At 35.8% G+C, this 26292-nt stretch overlaps 1 protein-coding gene across 2 annotated transcripts in view; it reads left to right on the top strand.

The window, feature by feature from the left end:
* Glra3 (glycine receptor alpha 3) overlaps nt 1–26292 on the top strand; it is a 164234-nt gene that overhangs the window by 63644 nt on the left and 74298 nt on the right. For both annotated transcript variants that reach the window (XM_034520708.2, XM_034520709.2), the window contains exon 4: nt 25059–25282. In XM_034520708.2, the coding sequence (XP_034376599.1) occupies nt 25059–25282 (224 nt within the window). The remainder of the gene's footprint in view (nt 1–25058; nt 25283–26292) is intronic.

The raw sequence follows: 26292 nt of genomic DNA on the forward strand, positions 1-26292 counted from the left end.
TCAGGTTGTGTTTTGATAGCTACTCACATGTATTTCTATGTATACATATATAAGAAGAATTTAAAGAAAATTATGAAGTCATTGTATTGTCCGAGAACTATTAAATGGTTAAGTGTTTTATTTATTTACACAAAGGCTAGTTTCAATATTTCTTCCTGCAATGAGTATATACTTGTTGGTATTATTTTAGATCATCTAGTAATTAGACTATTCAGATCTTTGAGGCATCATGACAAAAAAAATAATTACACATATTCTAATAGGATCTTTAAACTATTGATTATTTTAATATATTTCATCAAATAATTTTAGACATATCAAGATTCATAGATAATAAGATAAGAACTAAAATTCTCATCACTATATTATAAAATTGAACATTATAGACCAATTATAGTTATTTACTTCAGTCTAAAGAGTAGTTTCTCTAAATACTTAAAATAAACATTTGATTTCAGTTGAAATCAGTTTCCTGGTGTTTGTATGAAAATATAAACCAAATGACTATACTGAACTATTCACAAATTTGGAGATTACCAAAACTTACATCCAAATTATATTATTTAATTTTCTCTCCGTGTGTGTGTTTGTGTTTGAATGTATTTTAATATTTGATTATAAATATATGTGGCAAAATACACATACATATTTATACATGTGTTTCCAAAATAACTATCCTGTACCCATGATTTTGAAACAGAGCAAGTTAGGTATACAGGAGTGTTAAGCAGCCCATAATTTTGAAGAAGAGCAAGTTAGGTATACAGGAGAGTTTGGAGGGAGGAAAGGGAAAGGAATAATCATGTGCTTACCCTGTTAAACTCATAGAATTTGGAGACAATATTAGCCCAATTGTCCTCAGAGAGACTTCATTCAGCAATGGATGGAAACAGAGGTAGAGATACATAGCTAAAGATAGGAAGGATTATAGAAACCAGAGTAGCCAAGGACACCACAAGAAAAACCACAGAATCGACTTACCTGGGCTCATAGTGGCTCAGAGAGAATGAACAGTCAAGGAGCCTGCATGGCTCTGACCTACGACGTCTGCAGATATGTTGTGGATTTATAGCTTGATCTACTTAAGAAAGTCCTATGCGGATGCTCTCAGTCAACCGTTGGACAGATCACAGGAACCCCAATGGAGGAGTTAGGGAAAGGACTAGAAGAGCAGAAGGGGTTTGTAATCCCATAGGAAGAAAAACAATATCAACCAATAAGACCCTCCAAAAGCTTCCAGGGACTAAACTATCAACCAATGAATACACATGGAGGGACCCATATCTCCAGATAAATATGTGGCAGAGAATGGCCTTGATGACATCAACAGGAAGAGAGGCCATTGGTCCTGTGAAGGCTTGATGCCCCCGTGCAGAAGAAACCATGAACATTGTTGTTTTAGAAGTTCCTGTTAGGAAGAAAAGGAAACGTTTAAATAAAAGCAAGAAAAATTTGGGTTAAGTGTCTCAGGTGTGTTTCTTTGTTGTCTTGGCGGGTTTAGAAGCAGTTAGAGCGGGGGGTGGGGTGGGGGGGGAAGGCAGGGTCTTGCTCTGACCCAATCCAATGGATAGCTGTAAATATCTCCATTTGTTTCAGTCGGCTCCTGGAAGAACCTCTCAGAGGACAGCAATGCCAGGCTCCTGTCTGCAAGCACAATATGGTGCCAGTAATAGTGTCAGGGTTCAGTGTGCACTCATTTGATGGATCCAAGTTGGGCTGGTCACTGGGTGGCCTTTCTTTCAGTCTCTGCTCAATTTTTGTCTCTGCATTTCGTTTAGACAGGAACAATTCTGGGTCAAAAATTTTGAAGGTGGGTGGGTGGCCGCTGCCTCAACTGGGGGCCATGTCTATCTACTGGAGATGGTCTCTTCAGGTTCTGTCTCCCTACTGTTGGGCATTTTTGGCTAAGGTCATTCCCACTGAATTCTAATAGCCTCTCACATCCCTGATCTCTGGGATTTTCTAGTGTTTCCCCTACCCCTCACCTCATACCGATCCATATTTCAATTTATTCTCCTGGCTCCTGGGCTTTTCTTCTGTATCCCCTCGTACCTGATCCTGCCCCCCCCCCCGTTTTTTTCTCCTCTCTCCACTCTCCCACCCAAGTTCCTTCCTTCCTCTGTCTCCCATGATTATTTTGTACATAAAAATATTGTCTGCCTCGCTGCTCTTAAAAATGAATTTTTTATTCTATTTTGTGCACACGACCATTTGCCTGCTTGTATCTATGTGCACTATGTATGTGCCTGGGACTGGTAGAGGTCAGAAGAATGCATCAAATCACCTGAAACTGAAGTTATGATGATTGTGAGCCAACATGTGGGCTCTGGGATCTGAACCAGGGTCCTCTGCATGAGCATTGGTTTCCGTTAACTACTGAGCCATTGCTCTGAGCCCTTTGATGAATATTGTCATTCAAAATACCACGTAACATCTGATGAATTCATATATATAGCTAATATCAGATTACTTTCACATTGCTTCTATTTTTTCTGTTTTCCAATTTTATTATTTTATAATTATTTTTATTTTAGAAATTAAAATATAATTATATCTGTCCCCCTTCCCTTTCCTCCTTCCACATGTATCCATGTACCTCACTCTCTTATAAATCCATGGCCTCATTTTTTAATTGCTGTTATATCTATTTTTTCTAAATATACAAATAGAACAATCTCAGTATGAATAATTTTCCTTGTATGTATATGCATTAGACAAGCAATTGGTGACCTCTTCCCGGGGAACTATTCCTTAGTTGCCTTACTTCTTTATCTGCCATTGGGGTCTCATGAGATTTCCCCTTTCATGTTAGCATCTATTGGTGTCGTCCTTGTTAAGGTCTCGTTTAGGCAGCTATGTTGTGGAGACTTTATGAATATTGCTTCTTTGACATTTCTAGGATAATGTAGTAGATTACTAGATGTAGTAGTAAACATACATCTATAAGTAACATAACTAACCTATAAAGAAAAACTGAAATTATCTGCTTTTCTTGAAAATAGACATACCTGGAGATTATTGTATCAAGGGTAATAAACCATACTCAGAAAGACTAATATATATATATATATATAAAATCTGTTTTTGAAGATACTTTATTTTTATAAATATCAAATTTTACACATGCATACAACCACATATATGAGAAATTACCCAAAGGAATTAGGTGAATCAACATAAGTTGTCAGAAAAAAAAAAAGAGGATTAATGTAGTAGAAGTCTATGACATAATTGTATGAAGATATCCATAAGAAACATGACTATGTAATGTATCTGTGGAATTAATATTTTATAAATCTGCAAATTCCCATTAAAAGCACATTAAATGTAACTTCCAATAAATTATTTTTATCAGATACAAGACAATTTGTTTGTCAAGTTTTTCTCAAAATTATTTTATGGTTCACTTATGTATGTGCATGTGCCTGTGTGAGTACATACATGTTTGTGTGTCTATCTCTGTGTGTGTATGTGTGTCTGAATCCCATTACACTTATGTGAAGGTCAGGGAACTGCTCACTACAGTAGGTTTTCTCTTTCACCAAGTGCAACTAGAGATCAAAGTGAGTTCTTGATGTTTGACAACCCCCTTTACCTGCCATTGCCCTAAGCCTGCTTGTTAAGATGCTGATTCCAAGAAGAGCATGCTGACAGGAGCCTGATATAGTTGTCTCCTGAGAGGCTATGCCAGAGCCTCACCAATACAGAAGCAGATGCAGGCAGCCCAGCATCAGACTGAGTGCAGGCACCCCAATGGGAAAGTTAAGGCAAAAACTAAAGGAGCTGAAGGGGTTTTGAACCTTATAGGAAGAACAACAATATCAACCAACCAGACCCCCCCCCCCAGAGTTCCCAAGGACTAAACCACCAACCAAAGAGTACACAGGGGGAAACCGATGGCTCTAGCTGGATATGTAGCAGAGGATGGCCTTATCTGGCATCACTGGAAGGTGAGCTCCTTGGTGCTGTGGAGGCTCGATAACCCAGAATAGAGAAATACTAGGGCACTGAGGCAAGAGTGGGTGGACAGGTAGGGAAGCACCCTCATAGAGGGAGGGGAAGGGGGAGAGTATAGGGGGCTTATGAAGGGGAAACTGGGAAGGGGGATAACATTTGAAATGTAAATAAATAAAATAACCAATAAAAAAGGAAAAAAAGTATTTTTGATTGTTGTTATTTTCTTTTGTTTGTAAATGACACTGTGTTTTATCCAGTGAGATCCCAGGATTGAGTAAAATGATTGTGTGACTCCTCCTTTATTTTGGCAAGATCATAGAATGCCTTGGTTGATTTCTAAAGAGCAACTCAATTGTATTCTGGTCATAACCCTCACTTTATGATAATGTACTACATTTTCTCACATACTTAGAAAATTTTATTCAATGCCAATATGATGCTTTTCCAAACTAGTTCAAAATAATTGTTCTTTGATATTATTTTAGGATACTTACTGTAAATCTTATTTCTCCCATATTATTCATTATGAGCTAGCTGTCTCAACAGTTTTATTGCCCAAAGGGATTTAACAGTGAGTTCCATTTTTGACCGCATGTAGTCCTGTTTAGATTTCTCTATCACCCAGCTTAGTCATAGTTTTCTTTATCAAGGAATACTCCCATGCATAAGATCTCTGTAAATGTCTTCTCTATATTTTTCTTTTAGGTGTCGTGGTGTTTGGGGTCTTTCTTATAATTAGTTTAAATAAGCTTTGTTTTTTAATGGTTATATTGGAAATTTTTGCTGCAGTCTGGACTTATTAACATTTATTATTTTATCACTTTATATCTTCATTCTTATTGTGAATAAACATTTACCTCATATCATGCCAGAGGTCACGAGACCTCTGACATTGTATAGGTCAGAGAGGGTATCAGATACCTTAGAACATGAGTTTAGTTGGTTATAGGCTACTGTATAGGTTCTGAGAATCTAACCTGGCTCCTCTACAAGCTCAGCCTGTGCTCTTAACCACTGAGCCATTCCTCTAGCCTCCAATATCCAACTTTGAAGAAGAATCTTGCCAATTTTTGTGTCATTGTTTCAGAAAACTTACTGTACTGTCTCCTCCATACCTGAAACTTTCAATGATATTATCTCTTCAGATTCTTATGTTTTCATCCCTGTAATTCCTGCATTTAAGAATTGGCATGGACAAATAAATTTCTGAAAATTTGTAATTGTTTTTATCTAATTCACTTGGGCTATTTTGCCTCTTTGCTCCAAGTGCAAAGTTACAAAATAGACTTCAATGGAATCATAATGTTCTCAATTTTGGTTTCAACCTTTTCTTTTTAATATTCTACCTAAATGTTTTCTTAAATTTTGTAACCACGGGATCTGTAAAACAATGGTTCTCTCTGAGACATGTTTTGCTGTCTCATTATAAACTCTTATAATACTCATTACAAATTATCTTCTAACTGCATGCTGTTGCATATTTGCAGGTAATTTTCTCATTCTGGCTAACAGAGCGCATTTCCCTGCAAAGATAGCTTGCTATAATATAATTGACACAGGTGAATAGAGGATATTTTATTCCTGTCATTTCATGTGTTCCTACAGTTTTGAGTCCCAGTCCCAGTCTTAAATCTGTGCTTTGGCCTCTGAAATATTTGTTAGATGTTTCATTGTACAATAAGATGAATTCAGGCTAATAATTTCTGAATGTGCTCATCCTTTTCTCATTTACCTTCCCATATGTTGTGTCCCGAGCTACCCCACGTTGGGTGTCAAAAATGTTGAGAGCCGCTCTAGCCCACGTTTTGGGGCCAAAATGTCTCTGACCACTCTGTCAATGTTGGAACCCGCACTGCCAAAAGCCTTGGGGACTAACTTGTTAGCCCGCACTGCCCCAAGCTGCTCCATTTCGCCGGTTGGGGTTCAGCAAGAGAGTGAGGACAGATGCGAAGAACGGAGACCAGACAGAGTGTGATTCAACCCCGTTTAATCTTTAGTCTCTCTTCTTCTCTTCAAGCCCCAAGTCTTGAGTTCCTAGTCCCTAGTTCCAAGTTCTTCCAAGTTCCTAGACTCAAGTTCAAGTGTCTAATTCCTAGTTGCCTGTCTCGAGTCTCAAGTGCCTACTACTACTTCCAAGTTCTTCCTCCAAGTGCCAAGTGCCTACTACCTATAATAATTTCTTCTGAGTTCTATAGTCCAAGTGTCTTCTTCCTCAATGCCTAATTCCTACTCATTTCTTCTGTCTGCCTCTCACCTTTTATATGTCTCACTTCTAAGCCACACCTTTAGGTCATGCCCTTGTCTCTAAATCTGATCTCTAAGTCACACCCTTAAGTCACACAACTTTAAGTCTCACACACCAAGGAAAAGATCCTGGGTATCTAAACCAAGATGTTATCAGAGTGTGCTCAGCTGTTGTACGCTAATGTAATCAAATCTTGTCAGGGTATATGGCTCAAGATGGCTGCAAGAATGATAGCAGCCTTCTGTCAGCTCCCCACACCCATAGAGTTCAATAATTCCTCAAGAGAAATTTGGCTTTCATGAAATCTTGATGCAAAGATAATTTCACAGTTTTCTATGAAGAAAAATATATGACCAGAAATTAGAGACTCTACAGTATTTATGGTGATATACATGGAGGAGTTATAGTAGTCTCAGATATGGTAAATGTGGCCCTAGCAGGCCTTGCTTAAAACCATTAGATAGATACATTCCTAAAGCTAGCCATCAAGATCTATTCCCTTACTTGACCATTTTCTCATTCTGAGGCTGACTACCAAGGTCCAAGTATTGAAATATTGAAGTCTAGCCATCAAAGATTCTACTTCCTCTGCCTCAATTAACATGCTCACTCAAAACAATCTAACTCAACCTAACATGTGGTTTCCCCTTTTCCCTTTATAAACTAACATTTGCCTAGGGGCCATGTCTGGCTTCTCTATATCGAGAGGCAGTCCTTTACCCCGTCCATGCCCTCCAAGACAAATATCCCTGTCCCTTGTTCCTTTCCCCTTCTCCTTTCTCCTCTATCCCCTGGTTTTTTCTCTTTTTCCCAGCCTTTTGTCCCTCTGAGGCCAATAAAATATTTTTTGTGCTGATAACTTGGTCTTGGGGTGTCTTGTGAGGGATATCACTCCCTTCAACAAGAACAGTTGTTAAATCTAAAATATTAAAGAGCAATTACTTATTAAATTCACTGTAACATACTTCTCATAACAATTGGAAGGAAATGTGTACAATTTAAGAGAAGTCTCTTGCTTTGTCCTTTTATAACCTTTGCCAGAAATTACTGCTTGGTCCTTTGAGTCTGTTGCCAATGAGATAAGTTCCTATAAAGACATTTTTACTTTTTATGAGTACTATAATAGCATTCAGAGAGCAATCCTATGTTACATTTAGGTTCAATAACTCATTTCACTTCTTTTAGGAATAGCCTGAAAACATATGGATTAACTTTTAATATTAACATTGGATCTGTTAACATCTTGACCTCACTGCATTACTTTTATAATAGTAAAGCAACCCCAAAGTATAGTAATATCTTTGGTCTGGAATACTTTTAATTCCATGCATGAGTAACCAGTAACAGGCAGCATGCATGTGCTCTGAACTCTCATTTCTAAACATCAACCATAAACGGGCTCATTTATGGGAATAGTTGCAGAAAATAGGTGTGTGGAATTATTACACACCTTAGTGACCTCCATCAAGTTTATGAATAAATCTCACTTGGATATATTCGTCCACAAGACAGGCCTTAACCATCATCTCTCAAAAAGGGACCCTGAAGATCTTTCTTTAGTGATAAATTTCCTGCAAAGAATATTACAAAATACATGATTGCTTAGTGGCAGTTTGGTGTTGTTAAACAAACAAATTGTATAAAAGCTTTTTTTAAAATTTCAGGGGTAAAGAGAAATGTGCCAAAGACAAAAGATGCTGATGGCTCAGAGAGAAAAATGTGTTGAGAGGGAAGCCATTTCAGACCCTCATCTCTGTGACTCCGTTCCTTTAGAGTATCGTTTGTCTGCCTAGAGCTTCTTTATGATCTGTAGATTAAAATGTTAATTTCCTAGTATTAGATATTTGAAAGGTTTCGGATGAATTCTTTAATGTTAAGTGTAAAGGCAAAGGTATATGCCACTCAATTAAATTCACTTCTCTCTACTCTGAATTTGCAATGAAGATGTTTGCAGGTCTCTTTAGAAGCATGCTTGGCATATAACTATTAGCCACCAGATCAGTCAAACACCTTTTGTTGCCCATCAAATGGCAGGCTCTCATCATGAACAGTTCATGAGATTCACCTCAAACTGTTTACTTAGAGAAGGTAACATATATATATATATATATATATATATATATATATATATATATACTGCAAAATATCATTTCACTCTCCAAATAATAAATAGGAAATAAGATTGGAGATGATGTTCTCTAAAAGGATTGGCAGCAATCAAAATGTGTTACTTTTATATCAGTTAGTGGTAAGTATGTGGCAAGCAGTTTCCATGGCTCCTCAGCTACTGACTGAGTCTAGCTGATGCAGAAGGCAACGCTAACCAGGAAGCACTGTTGGACCAGCCTGCTGCCACTTTTCGGTGGCTGAGAATTAACAGTACAAGTCTGTTTACAAAAACGTCAGTTGGCCTGACTTTATAACAAAGGGGTTCAAAACAAGCTAGGGAGACAAAAATGTGGCTCTGTATCTCTATACCTTGTAAAATGTAGTATATATAGAAAGGAGGTAAATAATATGTGTTACTCAAAACACTAATAGAAAATGGGAGGTTTGTACTGGACAGGATCTCCTGTTCCTTTTCCCTCTCTCTACCTCTCTGAACAGAACCCTGGAGGCTAGGTTTACATTAAATGTAAAACAAAACAAAACCAAAAAACAACAAAAAAACCCAAAACCAGTTTGTTTTAACTCTTTTCAAGGAGACTTGAAAACATAACCCTTTTGCTCGATGGAGAGCATACAAATTAAGTTGAGTAGCACATTAGTGCTGTAATCTGGAGAATCCTTTTGATAAATTAGATTTTACTTGTGGAATATTGCCAACCATCCAGTGAGTAGCTAAATCATAAGACAGATAATCCTGTCACAAAGTAATATTAAAGGACTCAATCAACAAAAATGAGCTTCTTAACATATATCTAGCAATATTAAATAGATACATCAAGTATTTGCAAGTAAATCATGGCAACCTTCACTTGTAACCTCATTTACTTTATCAGTTGATGAATGTAACATTATTTTTAATCTCTGAGACAGGAAATACACCTGGAAATGTGCCACTCTCTTCTTTCCCCAGATCTATGAACAAGAAAATATTCTTTCTTTTTTTTTTCTTTTCACAATATCACTCTGTCTGTGTTTCTCTGTCTCAGTCTCTGTTTCTCTGTCTCTCTCCCTTCTCTCTCTCTCCCTTCTCTGTCTCTCTGTCTGTCTCTGTCTCTGTCTCTCTCTGACTCTGTCTCCCCCTTCCTCACTTCCTCCCTCCATCCCTCCCTCTCTCCCTCTCCTTCCCTCCCTCCTTTTCCCTCCCTCCTTCTCTCTTTTCCCCCTCCTCCCCCCCCCATCTGTTTACCCTCCCCATTACTCACCTTTGCTCTCACAAAGAAGCCTTGCTTCTGGACTCTACCAGAGCTCTTTGCAAAACCACCCAGACTGCAATGTGAGCCAACAGGATAAAGACTTAACCCAATGCTCTGTTGGAAGTCTTCCTTTGCCTTGCCTTGCGTTTCATTTTTTCACATTCCCCTGATCTTACTGCCATTGCTTATGTACTCAGTACTCTTGTGATTTCTGCTCACTTTTTTCAATGATTGTTTGCTGAACTACAGCATATCAAATGTTGTAAATAAACATTTAGGAAAATAGCTACAACAAGCAAAAAAAACTTCACCTCTAAATATATTTGACTCTATATTCAATTGTAAGTAGCTACCAAGATAATTGCTATCCTTTATCCAATGCAGCATGAAATTAAAATTATTAATCAATACTTGACAGCAAACATGAAAAAAATAAATACATTTTCCATTTCCTCTTTGCTTTTACTCACTAGGATGATGGTTCATAAGTGCTATTTTTTTTCATTATATCTCCCTATAGACCTCTTTTACACACTTTCTCACTTAATTTTCCTCCCTATAAAAATTTAACAATTCATCTACAATACAGATTTATTTATCTACGATGAATATTTCAGGAAGGGATGATTTTTCTCAACACAGAGAATCACTTTTATGTTCCCTTGAGAACAACATTTGTCCTTCTTGAAATTGGATATGCAAAATTACATATTTGATAATTGTAGTTATTGTTTTTGTGGTCCTGGAACCAAACTCATGGCCTCACACATGCTGGGAAAATGTTCTACCACCTAGAGACATTCCCAGCCCCCAGAGAATATATTTATATGGTGTTCATGAGTACAATTAGCACAAAGTAATCTATCTTTGTTCAATGGTACATGGGATGTGTAAAAACAGGATATATTCTGAGAAAAAGGTAACATAACATTATTTTTGATTCATTTGAAAAATTAATAATACATGAAAGATGAAAGCCAAATTATATTTTGTCTTTTGTCATTATAATGATGTATCTATTCCAGATGTTATTTTCAAAACTTTATATGTATTCAAGTGTGCAAATAGACATCTGCATTAATTAAAGATACATTCATACTTCTTTCATATTTATTTCCCATTCTGATGCAAGAAAGACTTTTATTTCACTTATAGTCTGTGATATTTTATGCTTTTATTACACTCATCTATTAATCACTCATTATTGAATCATATTTTTTCAATATATAGTAAAACTATTCTCAAAAATCCTGTGCAAATTTCATTCTTTATATTTTTTTTCCAGTGGCAACAGAATTGGTTTGAGTAACTTTCTAAGTTTTTTGATCACTAAATATAGTTTGTGCTACCTATATATGAATCTCTATAGGACATTCACTGGAGCATAAATATTATCATTTGTAATATTCTCAATAAATAATTATTCTCCCACCCTCAGCAATTATCCACTGCCAATATATCTTTAGTATGGGGAGAATCCTGGGGACCAAATGTACCATCTTTGCCTGTTGCTGTGATGCCAATGTCACATCCAGAGGACAGCATTTCACAACACTCCTCCCCCCATAATCCAGCCCTTAAATTTTTTTCAGTCTCCTTTTCTAGGATACTCCCTGAGGCTTGGTGGTGATGGATGGTGGCGTTAAGCAAGATGCTCTGTTCCTGGCTGAGCACTAAATCTCACTCACAGCACTTTCCTGGGTCACACATCTCTCCACTGACTGCTGCCAACAGTGTAGAAGTTGAATTAGCAGCGTCTTCTGAGCCACTCTAGAAATGAGAAGACTTGGTAACAAGGATAGCTGTTAATCTCAAGAGCTAGAGATAAGAATTGTGTAAGGAGTGATACAAGAGGCAAAAAGACAGCAGTTTCTACTCTTAACCTCCTGTATGGAGGGGAACCTAAAGCCATAAACATAAAGACATCGGGTAGTCCCAGTGACAGTACTTGAGCAGTACTAATGACAAGATGACCCTCCAGTTCTCATAAATTTTGATTCTAGTAGAGAAATTTGATGAGATGGTAATTCCTTCTACATATCTGATGAGAAGCAGAGAAAAAAAATCTATTCTGTTGTTCTTCTCTCAGAGAACTGTAATCTAGTGTTGTCTTGAGAGGGGGCCTATTACTTGAGACTGGGCTACTCTGGAAACTTGAAAACTAGTCATGGCATATGGACATGAAGATACTTTACTATAATTACTGCATGGAAGACCAGGAGAGACAGTAGTGGAAAGGAAGAAGGTTGGATGCCTGCCCACTAGAGGATTTAGGCAGCAGGGAACTGACAACGGAAGGGCATTTGGTTAGTCAATCCACAGTATGGGACTAAGCCTAAGGTCCAAAGTTTAGAATCACTGCAGAGCCTGAACTGACGAAGGCTCCATCTTGACTATTGGATTACTTGGTCTCTGTTGCTGCCTCAATGTAGTTAGCTGCAGGTGAGACTTCCAGTCTTGGGACCAGTGTAACATTTTATTTAGCAGTTCTCTTCTTTATATACACTTCTTTGGGCTAAAAACTCTTTGTGTTTATAAGTTATAAATTTTGCTAAGAAACTGCCATAGATGTATCTGGCTTATGAATGCTTGTTTTGGGCTATTTTAAAGTTTTATTTAGAAGCTTTTGAACACTTAGTAAATAAACTCTCAAAATACATTACATTCACCTATATTTACTGGAAGATTTATGTTTCAGAATAGAGATTTTTTCTAATTAGTCATGTCACACCTGCAACAAAATAGAGTTTTGTCTTTGTTTTCAGTTTATTATAATGATTTATGTCTTAATACATATTACTTCATATATATATATATATATATATATATACATGTACATAAGTATGTATGTCTGTATGTATATATATTTACATATATCCTGTCATCTTAAAGTGAGTAAAATTAGGCTAACGTTTCAAATTTTGACATTAATAAATTGCTTCTTGTGGTTAATAAAAATAACTAGAAGTTTATCCACTTTACAATAGTATATGGAACATATATACTATACCACTCCATAGCTTATGGAAGCAGATAGGGCACAGGAGCCAGAAAAAGTAGATGAATACTAGAAAAGTGTCTTCAGGACTCAGAAGAACAGCTGAGCATATGAACATACAACTTCCATGACAGCATGCCCAAGCCTCATGGAAGCCCAAGAAGAGAAATTCCCAGCATGGAGATGTGAAGTCAGGGCACATTCCCACCACTATCAGTGGAGTTATTGGCAATTGTTGTATTCTATGAGAGTAAGAGTGGTTTTTGCCTAAGAATGTAGCCCCTGATAAGTCTAGGACCATCTAGCGGAAGGCAAAAACAAACAAACAAACTCCAAGAATATCTGGGCAGCACAAACTGGCCTTGAAGTGGGAAAAAGCACAAAGATGGGTGAGAAGGGCAAAGGATTGACAGAATGAACCCTGATGGAGGAATGGTGAACACAAATAAAACTTGTATGAAATGATAGAGGAATTAATAAAATATTTTGAAATATTTTTTAAATTTTTTGTTAGATAAAAACACTCGCCTATCATTAAATTTCTAATGAATAACCTGGTCCTATTTTTGCACACCCTCATATTCACTCAATTATCTATCTGATACAAAGATAAAATTTTACAACAAACCAAGGGAAGGATAACATTTTTCCTTGTTAGAAAGCTGATACGCTAAAATTGAATCCGTGGGTTCAGTGTCTGTGTGCATATTGACAATGGGTTTGCTTAATTCATTTGGCGATAAAAGGATCTTTTGTTCAAAGCTTTAATTAGCTACTTTTTGAGAAATAAGATTTGAATTATCTAATTTATAAGTCTGAATTAGTCTACCTTCCTTTCAACTCAAAACAAGAAAGTATAAACAAAACATAATTTTAAAAAAGAAAAAAAACAAAGGAGATATTTTTCTTCTTAAATTTTGCCATGAGTATAGAAGTATCATCCAGTATAAAAACTGAGTAACTATTTTATTCTGATGTAGGCAATCTTCTTTTGCAATCTTCTATGCTTTATGGGCCTTTTATTTCTCATCACTTATCAGGGCTACATTATTTGCCTTTGACAACATTTAGTATCCTGGTCATGAAGGAATGTGTTCTAAAACTTCATTCATTCTGGAGAATTCAGCCATTGAAGGTAGATTTATTGCCTTATCTCTTCAAATCTTATTTCTCAAAATAGCTTATTAAAGCTCTGAACAATGCAATCTTCTAAGCCAAATGAATAAAGAGAGCCTCTTGTCAAATGCACATAAACACCCAATCCACTGATTCAATTTCATCTTTTCAGCTTCCTAACAAAGAATATTGTTGTCCTACCTTTTTGTGTTTACATTTTTTAAAATGTTGAAATAATGTTTTATTTTGTCACATTTGGATTTGGCCATTGCTTTGTTATTATTTTTAAATCATCACTTACATACAGCATGCTAGAGTATTTATACATATTAGCCATCATCCTTTGTATCTGAGAAAAATAAGTGCTTTCATTCAAAGCTGAAGAAATAACCTGAGGTATAAGTTTACTTAATATAGTTTAAAAATCAGTTCTTCTTAGAAGTCACAAAAGGACTATAAGAAAATATCATTCTAGACGGCTCAGCAAAAATGCTGGAACACTTTGTTATCACAACTAAAAAAATTTTTTTTCTCAACAGAATATTGCTTCCAAGTGAGCAAAAAAATGATGCTCTGTAGGTGAGAAAAAACATGCTGTGGGGCCATTTCCACATGGTGTCAATAAAGGTCACACAGTGGTAATCCGTGAGTGCGATAGACACCGTACCTGACAGACAAAAATCTGCTTCCACAAAGGACACCTTGCTTTTGAGACAACATCTCTTGCAAAAGGCAGTACATTCTGTAGCATACTGAGATAGTCTTTGGCCTGAAGGAAAATGACAAAATCTCAGGTTTAATGCTTGCCTGTCATGTGACATTAGTAAAGCAACTTAATGCTCTCAATCTCTGGGAATTTAGTAAGTTAAAGTAACTTTTTCTATTATGAAAGTAATCAAGTGCAAACACTAAGTCAATTTTAGAGAAAAATTAATATATCAGTAGATTCAGACGTAGATCAGGACAAAACTGTAATCTGGAAATGGAATAATGGTACTTATGTTTCTCAGTTTTACCACCAGTTTGATGCTAGGTCTGTCCTAGGATTTACATCCCATTATAGTATACTAACATTCTCACACTGTATTCAAATAAAAGATGAGAGAGATTACCAGGGACAAGTATGAAAAATAAAAACACACCACAGTTTGGTAACTTATCTTTACCTACCATAGCACATTAAATTCAACTATCAGATAATTATATATAAACTACACATAAATTTGAGAGATACAGAGGGGGAAATATGGGGGAGGATTGAGAGAGAAATAGGAAGGGAAAATGACATTTTAAATTATATATATACATATATATGTATATATATGCATGAAATAATGCTAATAGTATATTATCTACCCAGGAAATAAAATAATTAAAGAATCATTACAACTCCCTTGTAGTTTTGTTCTGTTTTGTTTTGTTTTAGGTTGTTTATATACCATTTAGGTATCATTAAATTGTAAAAAAAATTAAGCATTTACTTCATTTGACTCAGAAGCAGCAGAAATTTTGTCTGTTATCCTCAAGAAGTTTATAAGTAAGCCTGAAACATTCAATAATGGTTTCTAAAAAGAAGTTAATTCCATTGCATCTGTATGGTACACTGAGCAGACTCCACATAGCTTCTTGGCCACTCTCCAAATCAATAAACAGCTTCTAAAGAATTATCAGAATTGCTCAGAAGAAAAACAAATGGAAAACAATTTCATTTTGTCTTGAACACTGTTTAACTCTCCCTAAAACTTTTGCAAAATGGAGCAATGTTTCTGAATCTTCAGCATGTAATAAATACTACATAGTAAATGGTGTATGCCATATAATCTCTCATTGACTATAAAATTCCAATGAACAATAAAAGACTTCAACTTTAGAAATGTAAACAATATTATATATTTTAAATGAAGCTGATGGTCCAAACTATTTAAAATATTCAAAATAATCATCACAATGTTTTATTTATTTGTTCAAATTTTATTTAAACAAAAATTGTTTGCCAATATCTTTTCTTCTGTTCATGTTTACTAAACTGTGAGTTTTCATCAAACACAAAGCTACTGTATTAAGAAAACACTGATGTTGTAAAGTATACCAAAACACTGATGTGTAAATAGAATACCAAAATAATAAATTATGCGTTGAAAATATGCATGTATATAGCAAAATCTAGATACTGTGTGTATGTATGTATTATGTATGTATGTATGTATGTATGTATGTATAAAGCCAGAGATTCATTTGGACATCATTTCCTAGATATTGCCCATATTGATTTTAGAATCAAATTCTCTAATAAACCAGGATTTTGCTGAGTAGAGTAGTCTGGTTGGTCAGTGATCCTCAGTGATCTACCTGTCTCTCCCTGAAGCACTGGAATTAAAAGTGTGTATCGCCAAGCTATCTTTAAGAAAAAAAGAAAAATGTGTAAGTATGAGGGACAGAACTCAGGTTTTCATGCCTGGGGGTTTTGCCTACAAGTAATTTACAAACTCATCTAGTACCATAAACCTAGATAAATAACTTTAAAGTGGAATATTTTGAAGTAAAGAATGTTGGCTTACATAATTATCTTTGTTAAATTTTTATGTTACATAGACTCAAAAGAAACCATTAGCTAGTTACTTATAAAATATTAATCTCAAATTACATATATTAAATAAAGCCTAATTGCTGGAAATGTATAGTGACACTTTGATTGTTAGACATTGCCACCATTAAATGTGTTAATGATAAGGATCAAGCTAGAAAAAATTTACATGATTAAATAGAATCCTGAATCTTAGCATGATTATGTTCTCTTTTAAATTATTAATGAATTCATTAGTTTATTTATTTACATCTCAAGTGCTGCCCTCTCCTGGTGCCCCCTCACTGAGAGCATCCCCCATCCTCCATCCCCCATTCCCTTCTCTGAGAATGTGTCTTCACCCCCGCAGTGTTATCTCCCCAATCGGGTCCATCATGTCTCTACCAAATTAGTAGAGCATTTTCTGCTGAAGCCAGACAAAGCAGCCTTGTTGGGTAATGGATACCACAGTCAGGCTGCAGTTTTAGGGAGAGCCTCCACTCCAGTTGCTGGGGAACCCACAGAGATTGAGCTACACATCTGCTGCATATGTGCCTTGGGCTGCATTCCACTGTGGTCTTTTTTGGTGGCTCAGGTTCTGAGAGATCCCAAAGGTCCAGGTTAGTTGACTCTGTTAGTCATCCTGTGGGGTTCTCATCTCCTTCAGGGTCTTTAATCCTTCCCTTGACTCTTCCATAAGAGTCCCCAATATTTATCCAATGTTTGGCTGTGAGTATCTGTATCAGTAAGCTACTGAATAAAGCTTCTCAGAGTACAGTTATGCTAAGCTCCTGTCTGTAAGCATAAGAGAATATTATTAATAATTTCAGAGATTGATACTTACCCATGGGATATGTTTCAAGTTGGGCCAGTTATTGAGTGGCCATTCCTTCAGTCGCTGCTCCATCTTTTTTCCTGATTTTTTTTTCAGACAGGACAAATTTTGGGTTGAAAGTTTTATGGGTCAGTTGTTCTTATCCCTCTCTTGGGGGTCCTGCCTGATTATAGCGGGTGGCCTCTCAGGTCCCATGTCCTCGCTTTTAGCGAGGTTAAGGTCTTGGTTAAGGTCATCCACATTGAATCCTGGGAGCCTCCCCCATCTCAAGTCTCTGGGATTTCCTAAATATTCTCCCCACTACCCCACCCCTAGCAGCTGCAGGTTTCCATTCATTTCCTGGCCCTCTCCTATCTCTCTCCCTATTCTTCCCACATGCATCCTTATCTCCACCCTGCCTATTTCCATTCACTTCCCTCCCTTCTCCTGCATCCTATGACTGTATGTCCCCCCTCCTAAGTGTGATTCAACACCCTTGCTGGGTCTTCCTTCTTGTTTAATTTCTTTGGGTGTATGGAATATATGATGGGTATTTTGTGTTTTATGGGAAAAAAAAAAAAAAAAAAAAAAAAAAAAAAAAAAAAAAAAAAAAACCTCTTATAAGTGAGTACACACCATGAATGTCCCTTTGGGTCTTGGGTTACTTCACTCAAGAGCCTACACTCTAAAATAAATGATTTTATAGACTGATGCCACTTACCAAAGTTAAATCAAAATCAGGTAAACTAATCATTCCCATAACCACTGAAGAAATAGAAGCAATTATAAATCTCACAAACCAAAAGCAGAAGCAAACAGCAAACAGCAACAACAGATAGTTTTTGTGTAGAATTCTACCAGACTTTCAAAGAAGAGTTAGTATCAACAGTCCTCAATTTTTTTTCACAAAAAAAAAAAGAAACAAGAGAAATACTTCCTGATTTCATTCTATAAGGCCAAATTATTCTGATATCTAAAACATACAAAGACTCAACAAAAATAGAGAACTTCATGGAATAGAATTGAAGACTCAGAAATGAACCCACACACCTATGGTCACTTGGTCTTTGACAAAGGAGCTAAAACCATTCAGTGGATAAAAAAGAGAGCATTTTCAATAAATAGTGCTGGTTCAACTGGAGATCAGCATGTAGAAGAATGCAAAGCAACACATTCTTACCTCCTTGTACAAAACTCAAGTCCAAGTAGATCAAGGACCTTCATATAAAACCAGACACACTGAAACTAATAGGGGAGAAAGTGGGGAAGAGCCTCAAACACATGGGCACAGAAGAAAATTTCCAGAATAGAACACCAATGGCTCTTATGCTCTGAGATAATGAATCAACAAATGGGACCTCATAAAATTATACAACTTATGTAAGGCAAAGGACATTGTCAATAGGACAAAACAGCAACCAATAGATTGGGAAAAGATCTTTACCAATCCTATATCTGGTAGAGGGCTAATATCCAATATATACAAAGAACACAAGAAATTAAACTCCACAGAATCAAATAACCCTATTTTTAAAAAGGAGTACAGAGCTAAAGAATAAAAGTAAAAAAAAAAAAAAATTCTCAACTGAGGAAACTCAAAGGGTCAAGAAACACCTAAAAAAATGTTCAACATCCTTAGACATCAGGGAAATGCAAATCAAAACAACCCTGAGATTCCATCTCACACCAGTCAGAATGACTAAGATCAAAAACTCAGGTGACAGCAGATGCTGGCAAGGATGTGGAGAAAGATGAACACTCCTCCGTTGTTGGTGGGATTGCAAGCTGTTACAACTACTCTGGAAATCAGTCTGGTGGTTCCTCAGAAAATTGGACATAGCATTACATGAGGATCCAGCTATATCACTCCTGGGCATATACCCCAAAAGATTCTCTAACATATAACAAGGACACATACTCCATTATGCTCATAGTAGCCTTATATATAATAGCCAGAAGCTGGAAAGAGCCCAGATGTTCTTCAACAGAGGAATGGATACAGAAAATGTATTACATTTACACAATGGAGTATCACTCAGCTATTAAAAACAATGAGTTCATGAAATTCTTAGGCAAATAGATGAAACTAGAAAATATCATCCTAAGTGAAGTAACCCAATCACAAAAGAACACACATGGTATAAATGGATATTATACTTCACTGATAAATGGATATTAGCCCAAATGCTCAGAATACGCAAGATACAAATTCACAGATCACATGAAGCTCAAGAAGAAGGAAGAAGGTGCTTCCGTCCTTTTTAGAAAGTAGAGCAAAATACTCATGAAATCAAATACATAGACAAAGTGTGGAGCAGAGACTGGAGGACAGGCCATCCAGAGACTGTCCCACATGGCAATCCATCTCATATATAATCACCAAATGCAGACACTGTTGTGGATGCCAAGAAGTGCTTGCTGACAGGAGCTTGATATAGATGTTTCCTGAGAGCCTCTGCCAGAGCCTGACAAATACAGAAGCAGATGTTCACAGATAACCATTGGACTGAGCACAGGGTCCCCAGTGGGGTCCCCAATGGAGGAGTCAGAGAAAGGACTGATGGAGCTGAAGAGGTTTGCAACCCCAAAGGAAGAACAATAATATCAACCAACCAGAACCACCAGAGCTCCCAGGGACTAAACCACCAACCAAGGCATACACATGGAGGGATTCATGGCTCCAGTTACATATGTAGCAGAGGATGGCTTTGTTGGGCCTCAATGGGAGAAGAGGCTCTTGGTCCTATGAAGGCTCAATGTCCCAGTGTAGGTGAATTTGAGGACAAAGAGGCAGTAGTGGGTGGGTGGGTGAGGAAAAACGTTCATAGAAGCAGGGGAAGGGGTATGGGATAAAGGGTTTTGAGGGGTGGGACTAGGAAAGGGGATAACATGGATAACATTTAAAACAAAAATTAAAAAATTCAATAAAAAAAGAAAAAATAGAGAACTTCAGACCAATTGTGATTAGGAATAAACACAAAAATACTCAATACAAGTCTCACAAACTGAATCCAAAAACATATCAAAAATATCATCCACAACAATCAAGTAGGCTTCATCCCAGGTATGCAGGGATAAATCAATATATGAAAATCCATCAGCATAATCTACTATATAAAGAAACCAAAAGAAAAAATACCCCATGATTATCTCTTTTGATAGTGAAAAAGCCTCTGACAAAATCTAAAACCCCTTCATGTTAAAAAACTTGGAAAGATCGAGGATTCAAGAATCATACCTGAACATAATAAAAGCAATATACAGCAAGCCAATAGCCAACATCAAATTAAGTGGAGAAACTTGAAACAATACCACTAAATTCAGAGACAAGACAAGGCTGTCCATTCTCTTCCTATCTATTCAGTATTGTATTTGAAGATTCTGTTCTAAAGCAGGTAGACTCATGTTTAATAAAATTACATTTCATCAGTTAATAATGCTGTCATTTGGATGAACCAAAGTGGCTAGTACTATTGATGAAGACAAGTTTGAAAGCAGAGTCCTGGTTATCAGTGGTTGAAAGTAAAGACAAAAGACTGAACAATGGGTAATGATTTCCCTCCTGGAGTGACAAAAGTAATCTGGAACTAAATACTTGTTATGTGTACACAATATTATCAAAGTAGCAAATTCCACTAATAGCTAACTCTATGTTCATCTAACACTATATTTTAAACACTTATTGCATATATCATAGTTTGCAAAAATGTTTCAGGAAATGTACTGGTTGGAAGGTCTTCAGAAATATGTTTAGTAATGGTCCTATCTTTCTTTAAAGTGCCAAGTGCCTTTTATTATTTGAGTTATATTTTTCTGATGAGGAAAGGTAATTGTTTAATGGGAGCCTTAAAATGACAAGCAAATCATGCTCACATAATGTTAAATATCTATTGCAAATGAATGACTGCATTAGTGGTTATGTTATTTTTAACATGCAAATTATGATTCCCATCAAGATATAATACAGCTAAGTATTATAATAGGAACAAGTATAATAACTTGCTCTATGTTGTAGTGAGCAAAACTTCCAGGTACAGATTTGGGTCTTTGACAGAAAATACTAGTAGTGGCAGGATTTCTATATCTAATGTCTCAACAACGATTCTTGCTTTGTTTTCCTATTTGGTATAACATAAAATGAAGCAGTGGGTAGAAGCATACTGCAGGAAGTTGTTCTTGTATCCTACCCACCAGTTTACTGGCACAATTGGCTATGAGAATGTACTTGGGCTGTTTATCAAGGCCAATGAAAAGAGGGAACAATTAGACACATAATGTGCAGATAAAATGGAATTGAAGAATGGAAGTGGATGAAAGTGAACATGTGTGGTAGATGGTGAGAATGATAGGGACTTTTGGATCACTGTAATGCACACAGTGAATGCCTTTCACCTACCAGCCAAAGAACAATGGTTACTATTACTTTTCACTGATATCCATTAGCTACTAGAAACACTGGCTGTGTGCCAGTGTTCCCCTGAAAAACTAAGACTGAATTGAACTGAATAAACTCATTGTAGTGAAATAAACCTCTAACTTTTGTAAGAATGTTCATGAAAATAATTTTGCCTTTTCAACAATTCTGACATCCCTGTGTAAGGATGGAACAGTGTTCTTGATCTGTGACTCTAACTCTTAACCACACAAAGAGGTTATTGAATGATTAAAAAGAATGTATTTCTTTCAATTTAACACATTTTATGTTCTAACCAATACATCTTATTTTTGTCTGATGTCAGAATTGGTATGAAACTATATTCATTTACAGTTTTTGGTAATTTATAAATGATTCTGACCTTCTCAAAGAGAATAAACATATGGATAATGAAGAGAAACTCAGAGGGGGTTTTGAAATAACCTTTTTAAATTTCCAAATAGTTCATATAAAATGGCTTTCTTCCCTATGGGTTTAGTGACTGAAGAATGAATGAGGCTTTTCCAATAGGCCATTATTTCAGAATCAGTGGTCCCAGACGACCAGCTTCCCTGTGGATGCTCCTGAAGCAGATGGTGCAGGCAGCATGTGGGATATTACAGAGAAAGTGCTAGAAACAATTATATCACCATAGAATATTAGTGTTCTGTGCTTTGTGATGCACAGACTTATACTGTGAAGTTCTTCAGAACTGAAAAGCTCTAGAAAATTAAATTAGATGAATATTGGAGAGAGTTACATTTATTATTTCTTTGACAAATAATTTTCTGCTTACTTGTAAACTCTGGTAGCAACTTGGCTTAGGACCCCTTAAAACAGAAATTCTGGATTATTTTTCAATATGTCTATGAATTTTTACTTTTCATTCACATCATACACCCTGTCTAATTACCATCAGAATTTGATTGCTAGAAATATCTTAAAATATATACATCTGTATGCATATTGAAAATTAAGTTGACATTATGCACAAAATCTGTGTAATCCCAAGGCTGACCAAATGTGATGGAGATGGAATATGCACTCAAATTCCCATCTGTAGCTGAGAAGTTACCTACAATTGATTGATGCTGGAAGGAGTTTTTAAGAGTATAAGTTAGCTCATGATAGGTGGAAACATACCAGTGGAAAATACACCCAAGAACATATGGACAGCATGAATTGGAATGTATGGGTTCAATAAAAAAAAAAAAAAAAAAAGACAGAGGTATCTTCCTCCACATTGGTTCTCAAATGAAAAAGATGAAAAGTGACAGATAAGACAACTGATAATCTTTCCTGGCCTCTGTGTACACAAGAATACAAACACACACATGCACAAACACACAGACACACAGACACACACACACACACACACCCCACACATACATACATACATACACATGTATGTATGCACTCAATATAGGTGCATAAATTATTTAAACGTAAAAAATGTGTGCATGTGAAAGCTATAGATATCAGTATCTGCTCATATCCCTAGGTAGGAAAAAAATTAAACAAAACAGTTTCCATCTTAAAAAATAATAATAAAAAGAGGACACAAAGTTTGGTGTGAAGGGCAGGGGAAGGATGGATCTTGGAAAAATGGGGTTAGTATGTTCAAAAGAAATTTTGTAAAATTCTTTAAAATAGTATATTGCTAAATGCTATACATTCAGTAGTGCTTATATTATTTTTTGAGATGATAAAGTAAAACCAGAAGAAGAGACAGAGCAAGATGTAGGGAACATCTAGTAGGCAGAGGGGGGAACGTCTGGTATGTAAGTTTAGTTGAAGTTAGAGGTGATTAGTATTAGCACCAAATCCTGACCAGAAGGACATATGTTTTAAGCATTCAAAGCAAAGGCTGGATTTGATTTGTCTTTTTTTAAAAATTTTATTTTATTTTTTTCTTTTTTATTAAATATTATATTTACATTTCAGATTTTATCCCCTTACCCCATTCCCCCATCACCCAAGAACCCCCTATCCCATTTCTCCTCCTCCAACTTCTATGAGGATGTGCCCCTGCCTACCCCCCTACTTTGCCTAAAAGACAACATCTGAGTGTTTGCTCTTTGTATAACTTGCTTACCATACTGGATATTAAAGAAATAAGAAAATGGACAGGTATTATATTCATTGTATATCGCCAACAGTTTCTGGATAACTGAAACTTTCTTCAAGCATATACTTAACATTTAATGTGGTTTATATATTTTACCTTTTTAAAAATATAAGGAGAAAACTAATGATGAAAAAGTCTACATGATGAGGCGTGGTCCTGTATATCAGTAATTCTTTAGCATGAGAGGTGAAGACATAAGGATTAGCAGCTCAGGATCATCCTGGACTGCATGGTAATTGGGAGACCAACCTGAGATTCTGGCTCAAAAAGACAAAAACAAAAGGAAATCTTGTATAATATTTTATACACTTTGTATGCATGACAACCCCCCCCACACACACACACACAGGCATACATGCAGGAAACCACGCATGCACTCACTAAGCTAAACTTATGTGGAAAACATTGACTCTTCTTTTAAAATAATTTTTAAAGTGTATAGTTGGAAAATGTCACTATCAAAATCACCTTAAATAGTTGCTGGGGTTAGCTATTATTATTCTTTTAGCACTTACAAATCATCTGTTTTTTTCTTAAATAAAGTATTTTAGAGGACTTATCATATTAAACAAAGTTTAATATTAAACATCATTACATATGAAATAAGTACATCATGCCAGATATGGGTACACACACATTTAATCTCAGCACTCAGGATGCAGACACAGAATCTCTATGAGTTCTGACCCAGCCTGGTCTACATAATGAGTCCGAGGCCTACCTACCAAGATGGCATGGTGAGACCTTGTCTTAAAAAAGTAAAATTAAAATTGTGAATCATAATTATAAAAAAATACATGGCTATTTTCTATCATAGAAAGTGTTCAAAAATAGCATTTTTAATATTGTTAGATGTCTAAAAGACATGATTCTAAAAATAAGTGTAATGGAGAAAACGTTTGGCTTCAAATATGTGACCACTATCTAATATTTTAGTGACAAACAAGGAAAGTAACATTTGAAGAGAAAAACAAAGTGTGATAAAATGTCATTCTGTGTTGCCTTTTCATGGAAGGCCTGTGGGTCGTAAAAGACATAGTTGAAACAGCAAAACATTCCTGCGTCCTGCGTCCGTAGTTTTCCCATCATTTATATATTCCATGGGGCTCCATTTGTAATTGGTTAAGCTATAATGACAGACATCGGTATATTATATTTCTTTTTTTTTTCTTTTTTTTTTCTTTTTTTTTTTTATTTTGTTTTGTTTTTTTTTTGTTTTTTTTTTTTTTTTTTTTTTTGTTTTTTTTTTTTTTTGTTTTTTTAGAAAGGGTTTCTCTGTGTAGCCTTGGCTGTCCTGGAACTCACTCTGTAGACCAGGCTGGCCTCGAACTCAGAAATCCGCCTGCCTCTGCCTCCCAAGTGCTGGGATTAATATATTTCTTAAAACTTCTCTCTCTCTCTCTCTCTCTCCGTCCCTCCCTCCATCCCTCTGTTCCCACTTCTTCTGTTTCTTTCTCTCAGGATTACAGAGTAAACATTTTTCTTCGGCAGAAGTGGAATGATCCTCGTCTTGCATACAGTGAATACCCTGATGATTCATTAGACCTTGACCCATCCATGTTAGATTCCATTTGGAAACCTGACTTGTTCTTTGCTAATGAGAAGGGGGCAAACTTCCATGAAGTTACCACGGATAACAAGCTGCTAAGAATTTTCAAAAATGGAAATGTTCTTTACTCAATAAGGTAAGCACAGACTTAAATGCTCAATCTTACTAAAATAAGGTTTGCATTTTGTTTGCAAGCTTTATAGCTATTGATGTAATTTTGAAACTTTGGGGTCAAACCATTGTTCCCCTTTTGTGCTAGCATATGATATTTCAAATATATCTAATCAATAACAGTCTTAAGTATATAATACAGTGACAATGTAAATTCCAAAAGTCCATCTTAACAAGTCACTAATGATTACTAAATAAGCAAGTTGGCAACTTTCACAAAGGCAGTTCAAAGACATCTGGGTCACATATCAAGGCTCTAGAATTTACTCAACTTTGGTAGGTCATTAGATATCAAATAGGTACAGGCTCAGGAAATAAAAAAAACAGCTACTTACAGGAATATACTTAATCATCTTCACATTTGAAATGTCTTTCAAAATATATGAATTGTTGTTTCAAAAGTGTTCTACAGTTATTTTCTTAGCTGTGATAAACAAAATGTCAAGGACAGAATTCATGACATCTTTCTCAGGAGGAAAATGCTGTGCTTAAACTAACATGCTGTTGTTGAAATGTTTGTATCAACAGTAGCATGTTTCTAAATACAAAAAAAAATTAGATGTATGTCAGCTTTAGGTATAAAATTAACTCTGTTCTTATTCATGCTAATTATTTTTCAATAAGGAATAGAGGTCTTTTATTTTTATCTTATCTTCACAATGTTAAAGGTGTTTCTATTTTTACCAAGTGGTATAATATGTACAGAAAATGAATTTAATTTGTAATGGTTATTTTAAAACTTTCTTGCCAAGGGATTTTCCAAAAGTACTTTGTTCTGTATTTACTCCTTATAACTTTATCCTACTCTGATAGCTATTAATACTTCCCCATTTCATGTGCCTATACTTTCTTTTAATACATTTTTTGTGCCTTAAAAGTGTCTACCATTAACTGGCAATTTCTTCAGATTTCTGAATGCCTATGAGTCTGTGATATTCATGATATAAAGAAAGTGCTTGAACTGTTCTCTAGTTA

This window comes from Arvicanthis niloticus, chromosome 16, assembly GCF_011762505.2.
Source record: "Arvicanthis niloticus isolate mArvNil1 chromosome 16, mArvNil1.pat.X, whole genome shotgun sequence".
In the NCBI taxonomy this organism is placed as follows: Eukaryota; Metazoa; Chordata; class Mammalia; order Rodentia; family Muridae; genus Arvicanthis; species Arvicanthis niloticus.